At 41.5% G+C, this 18,629-nt stretch overlaps 2 protein-coding genes across 4 annotated transcripts in view; one reads left to right on the top strand and one right to left on the bottom strand.

Annotated features, from left to right (window-relative positions):
* The window catches only part of LOC109904482 (semaphorin-5B-like), a 196,259-nt gene extending 184,027 nt beyond the window's left edge, over positions 1–12,232 (bottom strand). For 2 of the 3 annotated variants that reach the window (XM_031797159.1, XM_031797164.1), the window contains exon 1: positions 12,110–12,231. The gene's annotated coding sequence lies outside the window, so the exon portion shown is untranslated. Of the gene's footprint in view, positions 1–12,109 lie in introns of all 3 variants that reach the window. The other variant, XM_031797168.1, reaches the window with a different exon arrangement.
* A 1,401-nt stretch (positions 12,233–13,633) lies between these two features.
* LOC109904473 (protein disulfide-isomerase A5) overlaps positions 13,634–18,629 on the top strand; it is a 57,338-nt gene continuing 52,342 nt past the window's right edge. The window contains exon 1 of the mRNA XM_031797153.1: positions 13,634–13,758. Coding sequence (XP_031653013.1) covers positions 13,693–13,758 — 66 coding nt within the window. The 5' untranslated portion in view covers positions 13,634–13,692. The remainder of the gene's footprint in view (positions 13,759–18,629) is intronic.

The raw sequence follows: 18,629 nt of genomic DNA, 5'->3' as shown, positions 1-18,629 counted from the left end.
GCAATGTATAGTGTAGAAAATCATTGTACTATCTAAACCACTGTGAAATATCCTTTCAATTACTAAATATATTTTATTTTAATCTGTTTAAAGCTGATGTACAAAACTGAAAGTAAACTAAACTTAATGGGAAGCATAGAAATAGCGCACATAAAACATATCCACTGCTTCCTATACTTGCTTACAATGAGAATGACAGATCTATAACTCACATTTCTATGTGAATTTGGTCTGGTCGTTCAAAAAGTTACATATTGCAGAGGACAAATATTAATATACACGACACTTTATGCTGCCTTTCATAGTGTTTACCTCTTGAGAAAACATTCAGAGCCTCTTGTGTGCTGTTCTTTAGCCTGGATGAGACCATACCTCCCAGAACTGTATGGTTTGAGGCTGAGGACTTAAGACACCTCTCAACCATACAAACCATGAAACACATTCGGCCCCCATTTTAAGAACGCAAAAAAGCAAGGCTAGCATCGAAACAGCTTTCAGAATGCCTTGTGGTGCTGAGTCAGTGCTGTTGTATTGGAAGTGTTCTTATCTGGTTTGACAATAGCTCTGTCTGTATTTTTCCGGCTGTCGAAATGTCACCCATTGTGTCTGACCACTGAACTGTCACTGTACCCACATTGCATCCACTCACCATAACCAGAGTGCTGCTTGGTATCCAGCTACTCAGAGCCCTGGTAAGAGACCCTTTTTGGGAGTGTGGAGGATAACTTGGGGTTTTGGCATCAGACTAATGGATTCCTCTCAACTGCCAAACAAAAGGTCATTTAGAGACAAGAGAATTATTCCCCTGAACGCCTGGCTGCTGAGTGCAGTTGGTTCTACTGTATCAGGTCCAAATGTCACCATATTCCCTTTATAGTGCACTACTTTTGACATGGGCCCATAGTACTCTGGTCAAAAGTCGGGCACTATATAGGGAATAGGGTGCAATTTGGGACACATACTATATCCAGTGGTGTAAAGTACTTAAGTAAAAATACTTTAATGTACTACTTAAGTCATTTTTGGGCTATCTGTACTTTACTATTCTATTTATATTTTTGACTACTTTTACTCCACTACATTCCTAAAGAAAATGATGTACTTTTTACTCCATATATTTTCCTTGACACCCAAAAGTACTGTTTACATGTCAAATGCTTAGCAGGAGAGGAAAATGGTCCAATTCACACACTTATTGTCACATTCTGACCTTAGTTATTTTATTTAGGTCTTTGTTTTAGTATGGTCAGGGGGTGAGTTGGGTGGGTTGTCTATGTTCGTTTTTGTTTTGGAGTGTGCCCCTGGGTATTGGTCAATTAAAATATCAAGAAAATGGTGCTGTCTGGTTTTCTTAATATAAGGAATGTGAAATGATTTAGACTTTTACTTTTGATACTTAAGTATATTTGAAATATATATACATTTTGAAATTACATGTACTTTTCTTAAGTATTTTTAAAACCAAATACTTTTAGACTTTTACTCAAGTAGTATTTTACTAGGCGACTTTCACTTTTACTTGAGTCATTCTCTATTAAGGTAACTTGACTTTAACTTGAGTATGACCATTCAATACTTTTTCCAACACTGCCTGTATCTGTATCAGGCCAGTGTAGTCGGGCTATTCCAGCCTTCTAACCTTAGCCTCATCAAATCAAATGTTATTTGTCACATGCTTCATAAACAACAGATGTAGAGTAATGCTTCGATCCCACCGACAGCTTCATTGCGATTTGGTACACCAGAAGTGCATTCATTTCCAATGGAACGCTGCATTTGCCTTGCATTTTTATTTATTTATTAACCTTTATTTAACTAGGCAAGTCAGTTAAGATCAAATTATTGTTTACAATGATGGCCTACTGCGGCCAAACCCGAACCCGAACAACACTGGGCCAATTGTGCGCTGCCCTATGGAACTCCCAATCACGGCCAGTTGTGAAACAGCCTGGAAGGATGGGATCCAAACACAGCATCCCCTAGGGACCTTGTCCATCCATCCAAGTTTCAGAACTGTGTGGGTTTATCCCAACAATACAGTAACTGTCAATCAACCCCATGGTGTTACATTTGTCCATGGTTTCAATAACAAACTCTGATTCTCCCATCACATTTAGCTTTGCAATATTATTAGGCCCACACTGTGACTCTCAGCCAGTGTAATTACCTTCTTAAGCCTAGGCGTCCCGCTAGACAACTTCCGGGGAAACTGGAGGGCGCCAATTCAAATAAATAATCATACAAATGTGGGATATTAAACATTTAGGTACATATAAAAGTGTCTTATATCGGTTAAAAACTTAAATTCTTGTTAATCTAACTGCACTGTCCGATTTACAGTAGCTATTACAGTGAAAACATGGCATGCGATTGTTTGAGGACGGAGCACCACGTCAAAATATTTTTCTACCGGCACAGGTTTGATAAATTCACAAATAGCGATTAAATATTCACTTACTTTTTGAAAATCTTCCTCTGGTTTGTCATCCAAAGGGTCCCAGCTATAACATGTTGTGTTGTTTTGTTAGATAAAATACTTCTTTATATCCCCAAAAGTCAGTTTAGTTGGCGCCATCGATTTGAGTAATCCACTCGTTCAACATGAGAAAGGATTCCAAAATTCTACCCGTAAACTTTGTTTCAACAAGTCAAAATAAGTTTCTATATACCCATCATATACCCTAAAATTTAATCAAACTATATTATTTCTTACGGAAAGAAGTATGTTCAATATTAAACCGATTTTAGCAGGTGCCCTGTCTTCATGGCGAATTTCCACGACTGTGTCCTTCTACTAAAACAGTTAATTCTTATTTGTTTTTTAATTTACAAGCCTGATACCTTGGACATCTACTGCTGACACCCTGTTGAAGCCATAGGAATTGCATCCAGGGAGCAAATGTTCCTTATGACCTTATACTTGCCATTGTAAGAGGATGGTCTCAAAAAAATGAAAATTACGTATGGTTTTTCTTTGGATTTTCTCCTATCATATCTATTGTGTTATATTCTCCTACATTATTTTAAAATGTCTACACATTTCTAAATGTTTTCTTACCAATTACATGCATATCCTGGCTTCAGGGCCTGAGCAACATGCAGTTTACTTTGGACACGTCATTCAGGCAGAAATGGAAAAAAAGGGGGCCTAGCCCTAAGAAGTTTTAAGACCCTCTATTTCAGGGGTAGGTAACTAGATTCAGCTGGTGGCCAATTATGGGGGGCCAGAACATAATAATTTGTACACTGCAAATGACAGCAATTAAGCCCAATTATTGAAAATAACATAATATTTTCATACCTTGATTACATTGAGACACAATCACATATGTCTCTCTGTATTTGTTGGAATACTTGGTGTAAGGAGGCTGACCAGCTAGAGTCCAAAGGACTGGACAGGAAGATGGTAGACAGTTACAACTAGTTTTAATTTTATTTTCAAGCACAGGTGAATGGCTTTGTACAGTGGCGGGAACCCATTCATAAAAAGGGTCTGAATGCGCCTTCACTTCCTTTACTCCCAGGAAGAGGCCTACATCAAGTTACTGTAAGTACACATCTCAATTTCTGAAATTCAACCGCAGTTAGAGAACAGGTATTCACATACAGACAACAGAATTAGGATTCTTAACAGTATTAGGTGATCAGTGTAATAATGGCCAAGAGATCGCTAAAATGTGTTGTTTTTTGCTTCTGTGCCAGCTTGCTGTGTGTCTGCCCCGAGCAACAAACACTTTGTGCATACAGCTGCACATTACACACTCCGGTGCTCAATAAACAATTAAATAGCACCTTTGTATCTGTGATGACTTATACTAGATGGTGACGAAGTGAGAACCGTCACACTTGTGATCAGATTACCTACATAAAAAAATATTTTAAGCTGAATTCCTTGTGACTTTACAATCTTTTTTTTATACCAAAATCACTTGCGGGCTGACCCCTGCTCTATTTGAAAGTGCTGATGAGATATGGTGAAATAGACATGAGAACATGAAGAGAGCCGGGAGGGAAAAAGAGAAAAGGCCGGATGCTTAGGTTGAATCCCAAATGGCACCCTATTACCTGTATAGTGCACTATTTTCACCAGTGTTACTATAATCAACTGTTAATTACAGTATTACAGTATTCTGGGTCCTGGTCAAAAGTCTGCACTATATAGGGAATAGGGAGCCATGTAGGAGACACCCTTACTGTTGATTATCTGATTGTGTTGAAGAGTTACTGACCAGGGGGAGAGGATGTCACCAATGGCTCTGGCAGCTCTCTAGCCATGCCACACACACAAACACACATGCACAAACACACTAAAACACACACACACACACACACTGTTATAGCCACTGGCTGTTCTCTAGTCATGCTGAGGACCACAGGACTGTCAGTCTCTAACACTAATGAGACCATTATACAGTATGTCCCACTCGAGACAGCTAATCAAAGACAGTTCATGGGCAAATTTGTTTGGTTCACTTTACAACCCCTCTGTGTTATTGGACTGGGAAGAGGAAGAGGCCAAAACACAGGTGACTAAATTAAAATAAAAAATGATAGAAAATGTTAATATTCAACAGTGCTACAAAAATATAAAAAATGAAAAGCCAGACGTGATAGTCCTGGGGTCTGCTAGCTAGACTGCGTTGATGTATGCTAGAGGCGTCTTCCTATATGAACCATGCCCTACAGTACGCCTACAGCTATTTCCTCTCGGAGCAAAGCCTTAGGCAAGAATAGAGACTTCTCTCCCCTCAGGTAAGTCTAAAAAGGAAGGGAAAGGTTTTGTATTGTGTGACAGTGCATTTCCACTTTCACAAAAGACCTGTTCCTACGGGACATTGACCCTGGCCAAAAGGCCACAAGACCAAAGACTCATAGAGGCTATGGTGAGGGGAGACAGCCTCAGAGGCCTACACACACACACACACACACACACACACACACACACACACACACACACACACACACACACACACACACACACACACACACACACACACACACACACACACTCACACAACACACACAGCCAGAGAGCTCCTCCTCGAACACAGGGGTATTAAATCACTGGAGCAGGGATAATGTTCCCACCATCACCACAAAGCCTCTAACACCCATCTCCTAACACAGTCCTCCGGGTCGCCTGTTCCTCTCAAAGAGACCCCTTTCCTAAAGCTTGGGGGGGGGGTTCACCATTTCACTATCATGCATCCACAGCATCAATGGGAATAGTGTTCCTCCCCCCACAATGGCCAAATCAACTGTGGGAGCATTTTCTGCCTCTCCCCCTTTCTTTCTCCTCCTCATTGAGGCCTTGTAGGGCTGAACAGGCACATGCCTTCACGTTGCTTCATCTACAACTACAGCTAGACTTCCTTTGACAGCAAGGGGGTGCGACAATGGTCAGAAATGTAAAAACAAAAGCTGAGCGCATTCATAGTCTCTTGTCCAACAACAAAAGCATATCAACAATACATAATGTATGTGGTCCTTTGAGGTTAGGATGAGATACATACACTGTAGTGCCCCTTCAGGACCATAACAAACATAAATGTGTGCAAGTAACAATGATTATAACAAGGTCATTTCAGGGCAGAACAATCCCTTCATAAACTGTTGACCAGACTGTCAATCAACTGGATTTCAGCACTTAAAGAGATATTTATTTTTTACTCCCGGACTTTAAATGGCCATTGTCTTCTCTTTCTTCTCCAATCTGTCTGTTTACGACAATAAGGAGGGGAGGATGAGGAAAACAATAACAACAAGGACAACATCGATAAGACTCTGCAGACAAATTGAGCCTGTTCGCTCGCATCAAGCATTAATTAAGGGTTGCACACAGTACGCGGCCCGAAGGCAGAGCGGCCATATCGGATTTCACAGGCTGGTGAAACTGGCTAGAGCAGTGAACCGCAGACACCAGGTTACACACGGAGGATCTGTCTCAAATGGCACCCTCTCCATAGGGTTCTGGCCAAAGTGCACTACAGCGAATAGAGTGCCATTTAGGACGCACACAGACAGACACTGAAGACCATGCCACATACACAGCATTCAAACACAATGACCACCATGGGTCCTGAGAGATTGAATGGGTCCAGTCAGAGTCCAGAGACACTTCATATAATAATTCATTCACATTCTATCCATGTATTCTCTCTGTGTGAGCAACCTCTCCACCCAGAGAGAAGCCCCACGTAGGCTATCCCTTTTCTCACTAGTCTAGATTGTCTGGTGATAAAGCTTTAAAAATTACTTTTCATCCGTTCAACACTCTAACCTCACTTCCTTATTGCCTTAAGGCCTAAGAAAAGTCCCTGTATTTTGCTGGCAACGAGACAATAAAAAATAGTCAAACTATCCCAGAACCAGCCTTCATTTTTCCTGCTTAATGGCAAGTGAAATAATGAATCAAACAAGCAACAGGTCCCAGTTATCACTCTGCTAAATAGGCACTTTCCATTCTGTTATCTTTCCCCATCACATGAGAAATCTAGGGCCCTGACCAGCTGTCCACAAGGGCACCAGTATTTTTACTGTCAACCAGCAGCAGGTGAAATACAGTGGGTGTCCGAAGTTATTAACACCCTTGATAAAGATGAGCAATAATGACTGTATAAAAGAAATTATTAACATACTGAGCTATATTGTATGGAAAAAAATGGAAATTATATTTTATACTAATACAATTGCTCAGAGAAATATATTTTGTTTAACGGGTAATATATATTTTTCCTCTCAACAACATAGTGGTCAAAATAAGTGACGCACCTGTTTTGAATACCTTTCAATATCTCACCTTGTGAGAATAACAGAAATTTGTCTTTTTCTACAATGTAGATCCTTCCCCACATTGGGTAGGATCTTAAGGCTTGCACACATCACACCGAATGTGGATCTAGTGTATTTTAGGTACCACCCTCAGTACACCTGAATCACGACATTTTCATGCAATTCTACATCGATGCTCACTCCGTTCTCAAATTACAGCCGGCACACTGTTCAAAGGTGCTAAGTACTCTCAGCCAGCAAAAGCTATTGGTGTGTCTGAGCCCCTACATCATTCCTCCATACAGAATCCTTCTACATCCTTGATATCCTCCCTCTGTACTTATGGACTGCCCTCTTCAATTCAAACCACAGGTTTTCAATGGGTTTCAAGTCCAGAGACTGAGATGGCCATTGCAAAATGATTTTGTGGTCAATGAACCATTTCTTTGTGGATTTTGATGTGTGGTTGGGGTTATTGTCTTGCTGGAATATACACTTGTGGCCAAGCTACAGACTCCTGGCAGAGACAACCATGTTTTTGGCAAAAATGTCGGTACTGGGTAAAGTTCATGATGCTGTTGACCTTAACAAATGCCCCAGGCCAGGGGAAGCAAAATAGCCCCATAGCATCAAAGATCCACCATAGTATTTTACAGTAGATATGGGGTTATTTTCTGCTCCTGCATTCTCATTTCGACGCCAAACCCACCACTGGTGTGCATTGCAAAAGAGCTCTATTTACATGTCATCCTGACCAAAGCACCGGTTCCAATCCAAGTGCCAATACCATTTAGCAAACTGCCGGTGTTTACAATTGTTGGATGACATGAAAATAGAGCTCTTTGGTCACACAGAGATGGATTTGAGGCAGAGCCAAGAGTTTAGGGAGTTGGTGACAGTCTAACCTGTCCTCCTTACACCAAACAAGCCCCATGACAGTCCCATCAGGGAGGAAACCTATCATCAGCACCAGTGGACAAACAAACAACTGAAGGATCTCTAGATAGATGGAATGGCAAAGAACGGCCTTCACAAGTCATTGTGGCTCAAGCTATTATTCCAATGTATTTACACAGTGGATGGCGATGGAAGGACTTGACTGTGTTTGACATTTGTGTTCAGATTATTAAACATTTGATAGTAAAGGACAGGTGTCTGCAAAGCCACAAAACAAGGTGGGTAGCGCACACACACACACACACGCACTGACACACACACACACACACACACGCACTGACACACACACACACACGCACTGACACACGCACTGACACACACACACGCACTGACACACACACACACGCACTGACACACACACCTTTAGATCTAGCACCAATACCACCAAACACATCAGAGAGAGGTTTTCTCTGAAAAGGCATGTGGGTAGCTATGTAGTTGGTTTTTTTCTGCTCACCACTAACCCAATTACCAAATGAATAAAACTGAACCCCACTTTTAAAGGATAGATACACTCTCCCTCTCCCTCTCCCTCCAACGGCCCACAGCACTGAACAAAGCTCAACAAGAAAAACCAAACTCCCCAGACTGGAAGGAGAAGGAGGTAGGACAGAGCCAGACAGCCCTTACAGCAGTTCTGTTGGCATCTTTACCAAGTCAAAGTATGGCATTGGCAAGTTGCTTAGAAAGTAGTGGCATACTTCACTCGCAATTCCACCATTGTAAAAGCGTGGATTATGTAAACAACTTCTCTGTGCCAAGCGCCAGATCAATAGGTGAGGTGCTGTATAGCTATATGTTTATTATTGTCAAGAGGCATTCCTGACAGAATAACTCAGGGGCATTCTAACGATGAATCTGTCTCTATTGTGGCAGGAGTCCCCTTGAATACCAAGGGTTGGCTATTCAATATGCTTTGAGAGAAATAACACTGGCATAACATTTCATTATTATGTAGACCCTATGAAAAACATAGTTCAATCAACATATAATTTATTTCTGGTCCCAAAAAGGTGTCTTTTTTAATATCATATTCTCACATCAACATTAGCTGGCAGCTGCACATTAACTAAAGTGATTGTGTGCAATTGAATTGGAGCTAAACCTCTGCATGCGCCTTATCTCTCCCCTATAGTACACAACACCAGATCCACTGTATCTTCAGAGTCTTCGTTATCTCCTCTGGCTCTGACACGCACGCTCTCCTCTGGCATCCAGCAGTCAGGACTATATTGAGCATGGGCTGCGTCTGAAATAGGGCTCTGGTCAAAAGTAGTGCACTAACAGGAAATAGGGTGACATTTCGGACGTATTCATGGTCTCCCATTTTTCCATCCAGGTACTGATATCTAACTGCAGCCGGCAGGTCGGTCAGATCAAGTTCCTCAGTCTGTCTGCATTAAACTTTTATCTCAGTTGTCCCCTCTCAATTGATGCGCCGACTGCCGACGTCAGAAATAATTCATATGGCTTAAATATGCACTATTAAAACTTTGATGAGCGCCAAGGACTCATTCCACCCATCCGACATATTAATGAATAGAAATAATTTATGCTGATATCAGATGGCTTTTGACATTGCCATCCCCCCATATAATAGATATGTGGACACCATGGTTACATAGACCACCACTATAGTCGTCCACAAGGCTTGGTGTGTGTTTGTCTCCGAGAGACCCTTTGCTCAGTTAACCCACCAACCGAGAACTGTCAAGGGCCCTCATAAGTTCATTAAAGATGAAAACCTGTTTTACATTTGAAAGGACGGACTCAGGAATCTAAGACAGTACTTGAATTAACGTCCATCCGAGTAGGGGTTTGTGTGAATAGTAATAGAATGGGCAGGGCATTTGTTCAACGCATGGTGCTGTAAAGACCTCAGTGAACTGCTGAACAAGGGCTCTGGTACAAAGTAGTACACTATGAAGGAAATAGAGTGCAGTCTGGGATGCACACCAGATGAGCATATTTGTTTGCTCGGGGCAAACTGGAGACTGAAAACATTACCCTGGTCTCATTACAGGTGTCTGATGGAAAACAGTGTATACATCCAGGTTTGAATAAGAATTAGATAGAATCAAATCAGAAATAAGCAATGTGTTATTATGTGCAACGCTGTGTGACTGTGAGAGAAGCTGTCAGCAGAGCAGTATGCTTCCCGTTAGTTCACTGATACCGTGATTGTTTCCCAATGCTATTGTGAATGGCTGGAAAATCCCTTTGCATTGTTACTGTCTATACAAAAGCCAATTAATGCCAGATAAAGGGAGGATTGTGTAAGTTAGAAACAAATTCTCAACATTCATGGTGCTTGATATAGGCTATAATGGAAATATTATAGGGAAGTGAGTATCCAAGAGTTGAATATAAACACGAAAAGTAATAAGGAAGTGACAGCAATAAGCAGCAACATTGAAAATAGTTTACTACCAAGTTCATTTAAAGTACTGTGCGTTAACGCGATGCGTAAAATGTTTTTTACGCAAATTGTGGAAAAACCAAATTTACCAAAACCAAATTTACGCACATTTCCAAACAGTCTATCAAGAGCTTTGATGCATAGTGGTACGCACTGAATTAACCAATTGGTTGCTATGGGCCTACTGAAAAAATGGTATCTAATTACAATTAACCTATTTTTATGACAGACTTCTGAGTATTAACAAACGGACTAAAGATAAACGAACCAACGGCTCACGGGCTGAACTAATACATTTGACATGCAGATAGCTTAGTGAACAACATTCAACAGCGTAGCCGCAATTCGTTAATTAACAGGAACAGATGTGTCTGCAGAGGTTCCATAGACAAACCATTCCGAAAATAAACGATAAACCTCAGATTTCGAGTCAGATAGCCTCACTGTCCTCACTCTGTAGCCCAACAAAACAACATTTTTCCCGACAGTATTTCAGGGCAATTCAAGCCCAACAAATAAGAGGAGATTTCATATTTAGATAAAGTATTCAAAAATATGAAAGTATACGGAAATATGTCAGCAATGCAGGTGTACATGCTTTCGGCCACATTTGCGTCCACACTCTCTCTCCCTCTCACCTGCCTGTGGTTCTACAGCTGTGCAGTTTTGCAGAACACTGCCCTCTATCGCGCTCTAAAAATGCAACATTCTCAAATGGATTCAATACCAATTTTAAACGGAGCCTTGAACTTGAAAAGCAATCAATTGGTGTTTTAGCCTAGTCGTCATTATTTACATTTTCTCTCTTTGGATGTGTTGTAATACCTGAAGTAATTATATGTTATTCTATGCAATGTGGCCGCAGGATGAACATGGCTTGCAGAATAGAAGTGTCTGAGATACGTAAAGGGGAGAAATGCTAAATTCAGAAATGTGACATTTACTGTATTCGTTTATAGTTTTTAATTTCTACAAACTAATAATGAATCAACTTCACATCAAGGAGGAATAAGGGAATAAGGGAAGGCAACTCGCGGTTGTTGGGAATATCGCTCTTTTTGTGTGTGCAAAATCCGCAAGCTGTAAAACTGATATTTAACAGGTATCAGCGGGATGCCAGTAATACATCTGCAATATTATTATATATCCACTATCAACTTGGCACCCATGCCGTTGCGCAAGACTAAAGAAAAAGGACAACCGGTGCAAGGTCTATTCTCCAAGCTGCATGAGTCATTTCAATGTTATTTTATGACACTACTTTTTTTATTTATTTGAGAAACACAGACATTTCTAATCACAGGACAAAATAGATAACGAAAGAAAGAGAAAAGCGAATGTGGAGAGTCTACTCTCTGGACCTCTGCATCTTTCTAACCTTAGCCCACGGGTCCTGATTACGGACAGCACAACACAATTAAGTTTACAACAGTGGAAATGTGGCGGTAGGTTCCTGCAGCCCAAAAATGCCTCTGATCCTCGGCTGGACGTGAGTAGAAAGTAAAGCTCGAGCGGTATAAAAGACCCGCTAACTGCTCTGAATTAACATAAGATATTATGGAACAAACTACGACGCCAACAGTGCCCTCTATTCAAGGTATGATTACATTGACAAGATAGGAGGCACACAGAAATACTGTTATGGATTTGTTAACTGAAACTTCTAATTCATCGCATGATAAATGATTTGGATGTAAAATGTGGAAACGGTGCTCAATATAAGCTATTCTATCAATACCTTGACAAAAAAAAGTGTTTTATTCCTTATCTATAACTAGCACCCTTTTGGAAAAGGATAATCATTCCAGAATAAAATGTTTATTGGAAAGTTAGGCTATTAGTTTATTTATTTTTAAAAGTTCAATTTAAATCGAATTACTATTGTGCCATCGCAAATATTCCAATATGACAAAGAGCCATGCAATTCAACAGTCCAACAGATACATGAAAGTGTATTCTTACCTTTGATGTTTTTTCTAACTTGTTCTAAATGTCACGCAAAGCACGAGGGCTCTCCTTGATTCTTCAGGCTCAACAGAAGTCTATCTCCCTCCTCTCTCCAATGTCTCGATCAAAACGATCTGCAGCTGGTTACTGCGCTCTCTCTGCGAGTTGGAAGCTACTACAAGGACCATCGCAACTCTAACCGAGAGGGGTGCACAAGAGAGAATTTGCTATAAAAAAAAATGACAAGCGCATATACATACTTGGAGTATGGAGTAAAGGTTTGTGATGACCTCCCTGTGTTTCATATTAAAGACACTTCACTAACGTGATTTGTTAATTATTATCTGGTGATGTGCAATAAATGTTATTTTACTCACAAAAACACCCCTCATTGTTCATGGTCTCCCCGGATGCTGATCTTCTATGTGAGGTTGGTACCAATATAAAAGCCTGACTATTGTTGTTTTTTAAGGGAACCCTTGTCAACCTGCTTACTATGACTTTATATCTGAATCTACGGAAGTTCAAGATAATTTTCACACACAAAAAAAAAAAAACATTAAATTATCTCTGATGGCAGTTGATTTCAGTTTTGAAGTTTGAATAGTTTAGTTCAGTCACAGTGGTCTGACTGTAGGGGCAATTCCTGATTTCCCGGCACTAGCACAGGTTGAGAGCAGTAGCCTACATGATGCGCCCACATCGAGCTGCCTTTCCAGACTTGGATCGTTGCCTGAGTTATGTTCCCATTTATTTTCAGATAAATAACATAGACCTGGAGCAACTTTGCATTTAAATAGATTATGGTGTAAGGAGAGGTGCACTAGAGGTTAAGAGTGTTGGGTCAGTAACCGAAAGGTTGCTGATTCAAATCCCCGAGATGACTAGGTGAAAATCTGTCGCCGTTCCCTTGAGAAAGGCACTTAAACCTAATTGCTCTTGATAAAAGCATCTGGGGGCTCCTGAATGATGCAGCGGTGTAAGGCACTACATTGTAGTGCTAGAGGTGTCACTACAGACCCTGGTTCAATTCCAGGCTGCATCACAACAGCCGTGATTGGGAGTACCATAGGGCGTGCACAACTAGTCCAGTGTCTTTTGGGTTAGGGTTTGCCTGAGGTAAGCTGTCATCGTAAGTAAGAATTTGTTCTTAACTGCCTATTTAAATAAAGGTTAAATCTGCTAAATGACTAAATGTCCGGTATAAGTCATGGTAGAATTGCAGGAAATTAGCTTTAAAACTGCCCAAAAAAGTATCCATCCCATGGCAGAATTTGTAGAATCACATGAAATTAGTTTCAAATCTGCTAAATGTTTAGAATTGGGGAAAATGTGATTTAAAAATGTCTCTACAACCCATAGCAAAATGTGAAGAATTTCAGGACATTAACTTTAAAAGCTGGGGTGGGGTCAACCAAATATCGAGAGCTCTCAAAACTCTAGAAGCGCTTAAATGTCTGTGGCGAGGCCAGGGCCCATCTCTGGTAATGCGAACGGGCTATCCTCCAAAACTACATTTCCTAAGAAACCTTGCGGGCTTCTCAAGAATCAGTGAAAAGCCCGATTGCGCGTGCGTATCCAGACGTGGCAACGGCATCATGGCTTCTTGGAACCGCTACTGGAGTGGGATGAGAGAGCTGAAAATGTATATATTCGTCTTGTTGGTAAGTTGTTTGTGCTCATTCTTTGTGTCATGTAAACAGAGACATGTTTGACTGTAAATGTTGTTCGTTTTATTTAATCTACAAAAGCCTGCTATGTATCTTTTCCTGGTCTTTGTGCAGGGAGGCAAAGTTGACAACCCTAGCAATTTTAAATCCGAGCCTGAACCTGAGGCTTATAAAAATAAATTAAGCAAGTGAATATAGTATCTTACTATAGTTTCATATTGTTTGGTCAAAACGTGTAGATCCTCCTGAATGGAGTGTCAGCACAACAGGCATCTAGTGTCCCTTTTCCGGGAATGGATATAGAATTCCTATGATGACGTAAAGTTAACCTGGCTGGAACAGAACCTTAAATGGGGGGACAATTATTCTACAATAGAACCCAATCTCATTTACATTGTTGCAGATCCCTACTCAAGTTTATTCCTCTTTTTCTACCTAATTGTCCTGCAAACCTTGGCCGTCTGTGTTGTGTTATTCATGTGATTGCCTGGCTTCAAGGCACAGTAGTCGTTTTTTGCGCTGTCTATTTTGGGACACAGATTTTGGGAACAGAACTGATTTGGCCGAATGCGTAAATTAGCCTCCTAAATGGAACCGTTTTTCTTTTGAAGTGTGACCGTGACAAAGACCACCCGTTGCTTTACTGTTCCATACACCCCCCCCCCCCCCAACATGTTGCAAATTTTTTTCCGGGGTGGGCATGGTTACATTTGCTGAAAATGCCTTTTTGGAATCAGTTACAGACAGCTAGGTGTTTGAACTATAGATGGGGTTATTATGACTCATGGATGGGTATGTTGGCCAGTCATTTGAACATTTATTAAGATATGTCTAACTTATTAATATAACTACATTTATTGAGGAATGATTGCTAGAAATGCAACCTTGTTTGCTACAAATTTGACATGTTACGTTAGGCCTACATTATTTTACTTTGTTACCAACACTCATTCCTTGATTGGCTCCATAATGGCTGAATTTTGACATCATTCCAGTCACACAACTTGTGCTCATGGACCTTTCCTGTTCAGTATCCTGTTTGGTGGTTTAGTAACTGCCATGTCAAACAAAGGTGGGTACTGCTGTTGTGTAATGGCAAGCAGGGGAAATTGTGTGTGTTTGAATTCAAGTTCTATTGTCACATGCACAAGAACAGTGAAGTGCTTACTTAACTTGCATGTTCTACCCAACAGTGCAGTAATCAATATAAATGCAACAAAATCTTTGATTTTTACTGAGTTACAGTTCATATAAGGAAATTGGTCAATTGAAATAAATTCATTAGGCCCTAATCTATGGATTTCACATGACTGGGCAGAGGTGCAGCCATGGGTGAGCCTAGGAGGGCATAGGCCCACTCACTGGGAAGCCAAGCCCAGTCAATCAGAATTTGTTTTACCCCACTAAATTCCTTTATTAGACAGAAATACTCCTCAGTTTCATCAGCTCTCCAGGTGGCTAGTCTCAGATTTCACACGTGACGAAGCCGGATCTGGAAGTCCTGGGCTGGTGTGGTCTGCAGTTGAGGCCGGTTAGTCGTACTGCCAAATTCTCTAAAATGACATTGGAGGTGGCTTATGGTAGAGAAATAAACATTCAATTAACATAGGGATCTGGTCAAAAGTAGGGCACTATATAGGGAATATGGTGCCATTTGGGATGCAGTCATTGAGAGCCGTTCATCATAATCATCTCCTGAAATTAATGGTTGATGATTGATAAGGGCCACAATAGTTTCCTCCCTGTCAGCGGTTTCATCAGAGACCATTTTATCATCACTTGGGGGTGTCTAAATATCAGTTAAAATGGTGTTATTAGATGCAGTGTCCTTAGCCTCTCACACACCTGTAGTTACGTACTTATGTATGCATGTACATACAAACACATTTGCATGGTCACACATACAAACATGTAGGCCTACACACAGTCACACAGAGGGACTAACACAACGTACGTACATACACACACGCATTCTCTCTACTGCTGTTCGAGTCATTAATCAGAGACAAAATGGAGTGTTTGACAAACCCACTCTTGATTTGTTCTGATTAAGTGCTCACGTTAAAACAAAACTTAAAACAGGATGCTGTTTATTAAGCAGATTTGTCACACCAGATGGTGGGTACAGCGGGCGCCGATGAGAGAGTGCGTGAGATGACCGGCTGGGTTTCTCTCTGCTGGCTGCTTAGTTGGCGTGGTATTTTTTTACACTGATGTAACGTGACACTTCTCTTTTAGATGAAGGTAGGTGGGTAGTGTTCTAATAGACTTCCTGAATGTATTCAGGCGCTCTGGCGGTTTCCCAAGTGCTGCCCTATCTATTGCGCTACATATGGAATAATGTGCCATTTGGGATGCAGTTTCTGAGAGGAGCTCCTGCACTTAGGCCTACAGTACAGACAGCTGTGTACGTCATATCTTTATTGGATATGCTGAGCTACGGCATATGTGATCAATAATGAAGGGATTTGCCATAGATTATAGTTCTGCACTAAACAGAATTAATGGGATATACCTAATATGATTTGATTTAACATAACATATCGAAGTTTATTTGTCACTTGCGCTGAATACACTGGCAATGCTTACAGTGAAGTGCTTGCTTACAAGCCCTTAACCAACAGTGCAGTTTTTGTAAAAAATGGGTATTAGGTAAACCAATAGATAAGTAAAAATAACAGTAGCAGAGGCTATATACAGGTGGTACCGGTACCAGTTATTTGAGGTAATATGTACATGTAGGATTAGTTAAAGTGACTATGCATAGATGATAAACAGTAGCAGCAGTGTAAAAGAGGGGTTGGTAGAGGTTTGGCGGGACACAATACATAGTCCGGGTAGCCATTTGATTAGCTGTTCAGGAGTCTTATGGCTTGGGGGTAAAAGCTGTTGAGAAGCCTTTTGGTCCTAGACTTGACGCTCCAGTACCGCTTGCCATGTGGTAGAAGTCTAACTGGGATGGCTAGAGTCTTTGACCATTTTTAGTGAATTCCTCTCACACCACCTGGTATAGAGGTCCTGGATGGCAGGCAGCTTAGCCCCAGTGATGTACTGGGCTGTACGCATTACCCTCTGTAGTGCCTTGCGGTCGGAGTTTGAGCCGTTGCCGTACCAGGCAGTGATGCAACAAGTCAGGATGCTCTCTGTTTCAGCTGTAGAACCTTTTGAGGGTCTGAGGACCCATGCCATATCTTTCAGTCTCCTGAGGGGGAATAGGCTTGTCATGCCCTCTTCACGACTGTCTTGGTGTGTTTGAACCATTTCTAGTTTGTTGGTGATGTAGACACCAAGGAACTTGATGCTCTCAACCTGATGAGAATGGGGGCGTGCTCGGTCCTCCTTTTCCTGTCATCCACAATCTCCTTTGTCTTTATTGCGTTGAGGGATAGGTTGTTATTCTGGCACCACCTGGTAAGTTCTCTGACCTCTAATAAGCTGTCTCGTTGCTGTCAGTGTTCAGGCCTACTACTGTTGTGTCGTCTGCAAATTCAATGATGGTGTTGGTTGTGCCTGGCCATGTAATCATGGGTGAACAGGGAGTACAGGAGAGGACTGAGCTCCTGCTCCTGAGGGGCTTCGGTGTTGATCAGTGTGGCATGTGTTACCTACCCTTACCACCTGCGGGTGGCCCATCAGGATGTCCAGGATCCAGTTGCAGAGGGAGGTGCTTAGTCCCAGGATCCTTAGCTTAGTGATGAGCTTTGAGGGCGCTATGGTGTTGAACACTGAGCTATAGTCAATGAATAGCATTCTCACGTAGGTGTTCCTTTTGTCCAGGTGGGAAAGGGCAGTGTGGAGTGCATCATCTCTGGATCTGTTTGAGTGGTATGCAAATTGGAGTATGTCTATGGTGTTAATGTTAGCCAGCCTTTCAAAGTATTTCATGGCTACAGACGTCAGTGCTATGTGTTGGTAGGCAGGTTACCTTAGTGTTCTTGGGCACAGGGACTGTGGTGGTCTGCTTGAAACATGTTGGTGTTAGACTCGGACAGGGAGAGTTTGAAAATGTCAGTGAAGACACTTGCCAGTTGGTCAGCGCATGCTCGGAGTACACGTCCTGGTAATCTGTCTGGCCCTGCGGCCTTGTGAATTTTGATCTGTTTAAAGGTCTTACTCACAGGCTGTGAAGAGTGATCACACAGTCATCCGGGACAGCTGATGCGCTCATGCATGTTTCAGTGTTACCTGCCTCTTGGCATAGCAGTTTTATTTTTTTAGCTCGTCTGGTAGGCTTGTCACTGGGCAGCTTGCGGCTGTGCTTCCCTTTTGTAGTCTAATTTGTTTTCAGCCACATCTGACGAGTGCCGGTGTAGTACGATTCAATCTTAGTCCTGTATTGGTGCTTTGCCTGTTTGATGTTTCCATAGTTTCTGGTTGGGGTATGCGCGTACTAGAGGTCGACCGATTAATCGGAATGGCCGATTTTAATTAGGGCCGATTTCAAGTTTCATAACAATCGCTATTTGGGTGCAGATTTCTTAATATATATATTTTATATACCTTTTTATTTAACTAGGCAAGTCAGTTAACCCCATTTAACTGCCTTGTTCAGGGGCAGAACGACAGATTTTCACCTTGTCAGCTCAGGGTTTCCAATCTTGCAACCGCACAGTTAACTAGTCCAACGCTCTAACCATTGCACTCCACGAGTAGCCTGCCTGTTACTCGAATGTAGTAGAAGCCAAGGTAAATTGCTAGCTAGCATTAAACTTATCTTATAACTAGTGATTATGATTGATAGTTTTTTATAACTACTGATCCAGTTTAGCAGGCAATATTAACCAGGTGAAATTGTCCTTTCTCTTGCGTTCATTGCACGCAGAGTCCGGGTATATGCAACAGTTTGGGCTGCCTGGCTCATTGCG

This window comes from Oncorhynchus kisutch, linkage group LG2, assembly GCF_002021735.2.
Source record: "Oncorhynchus kisutch isolate 150728-3 linkage group LG2, Okis_V2, whole genome shotgun sequence".
NCBI classification, from domain to species: Eukaryota; Metazoa; Chordata; class Actinopteri; order Salmoniformes; family Salmonidae; genus Oncorhynchus; species Oncorhynchus kisutch.
The sequence above is the reverse complement of the archived record's forward strand: the minus strand, read 5'-3'. Positions and strand labels throughout refer to the sequence as shown.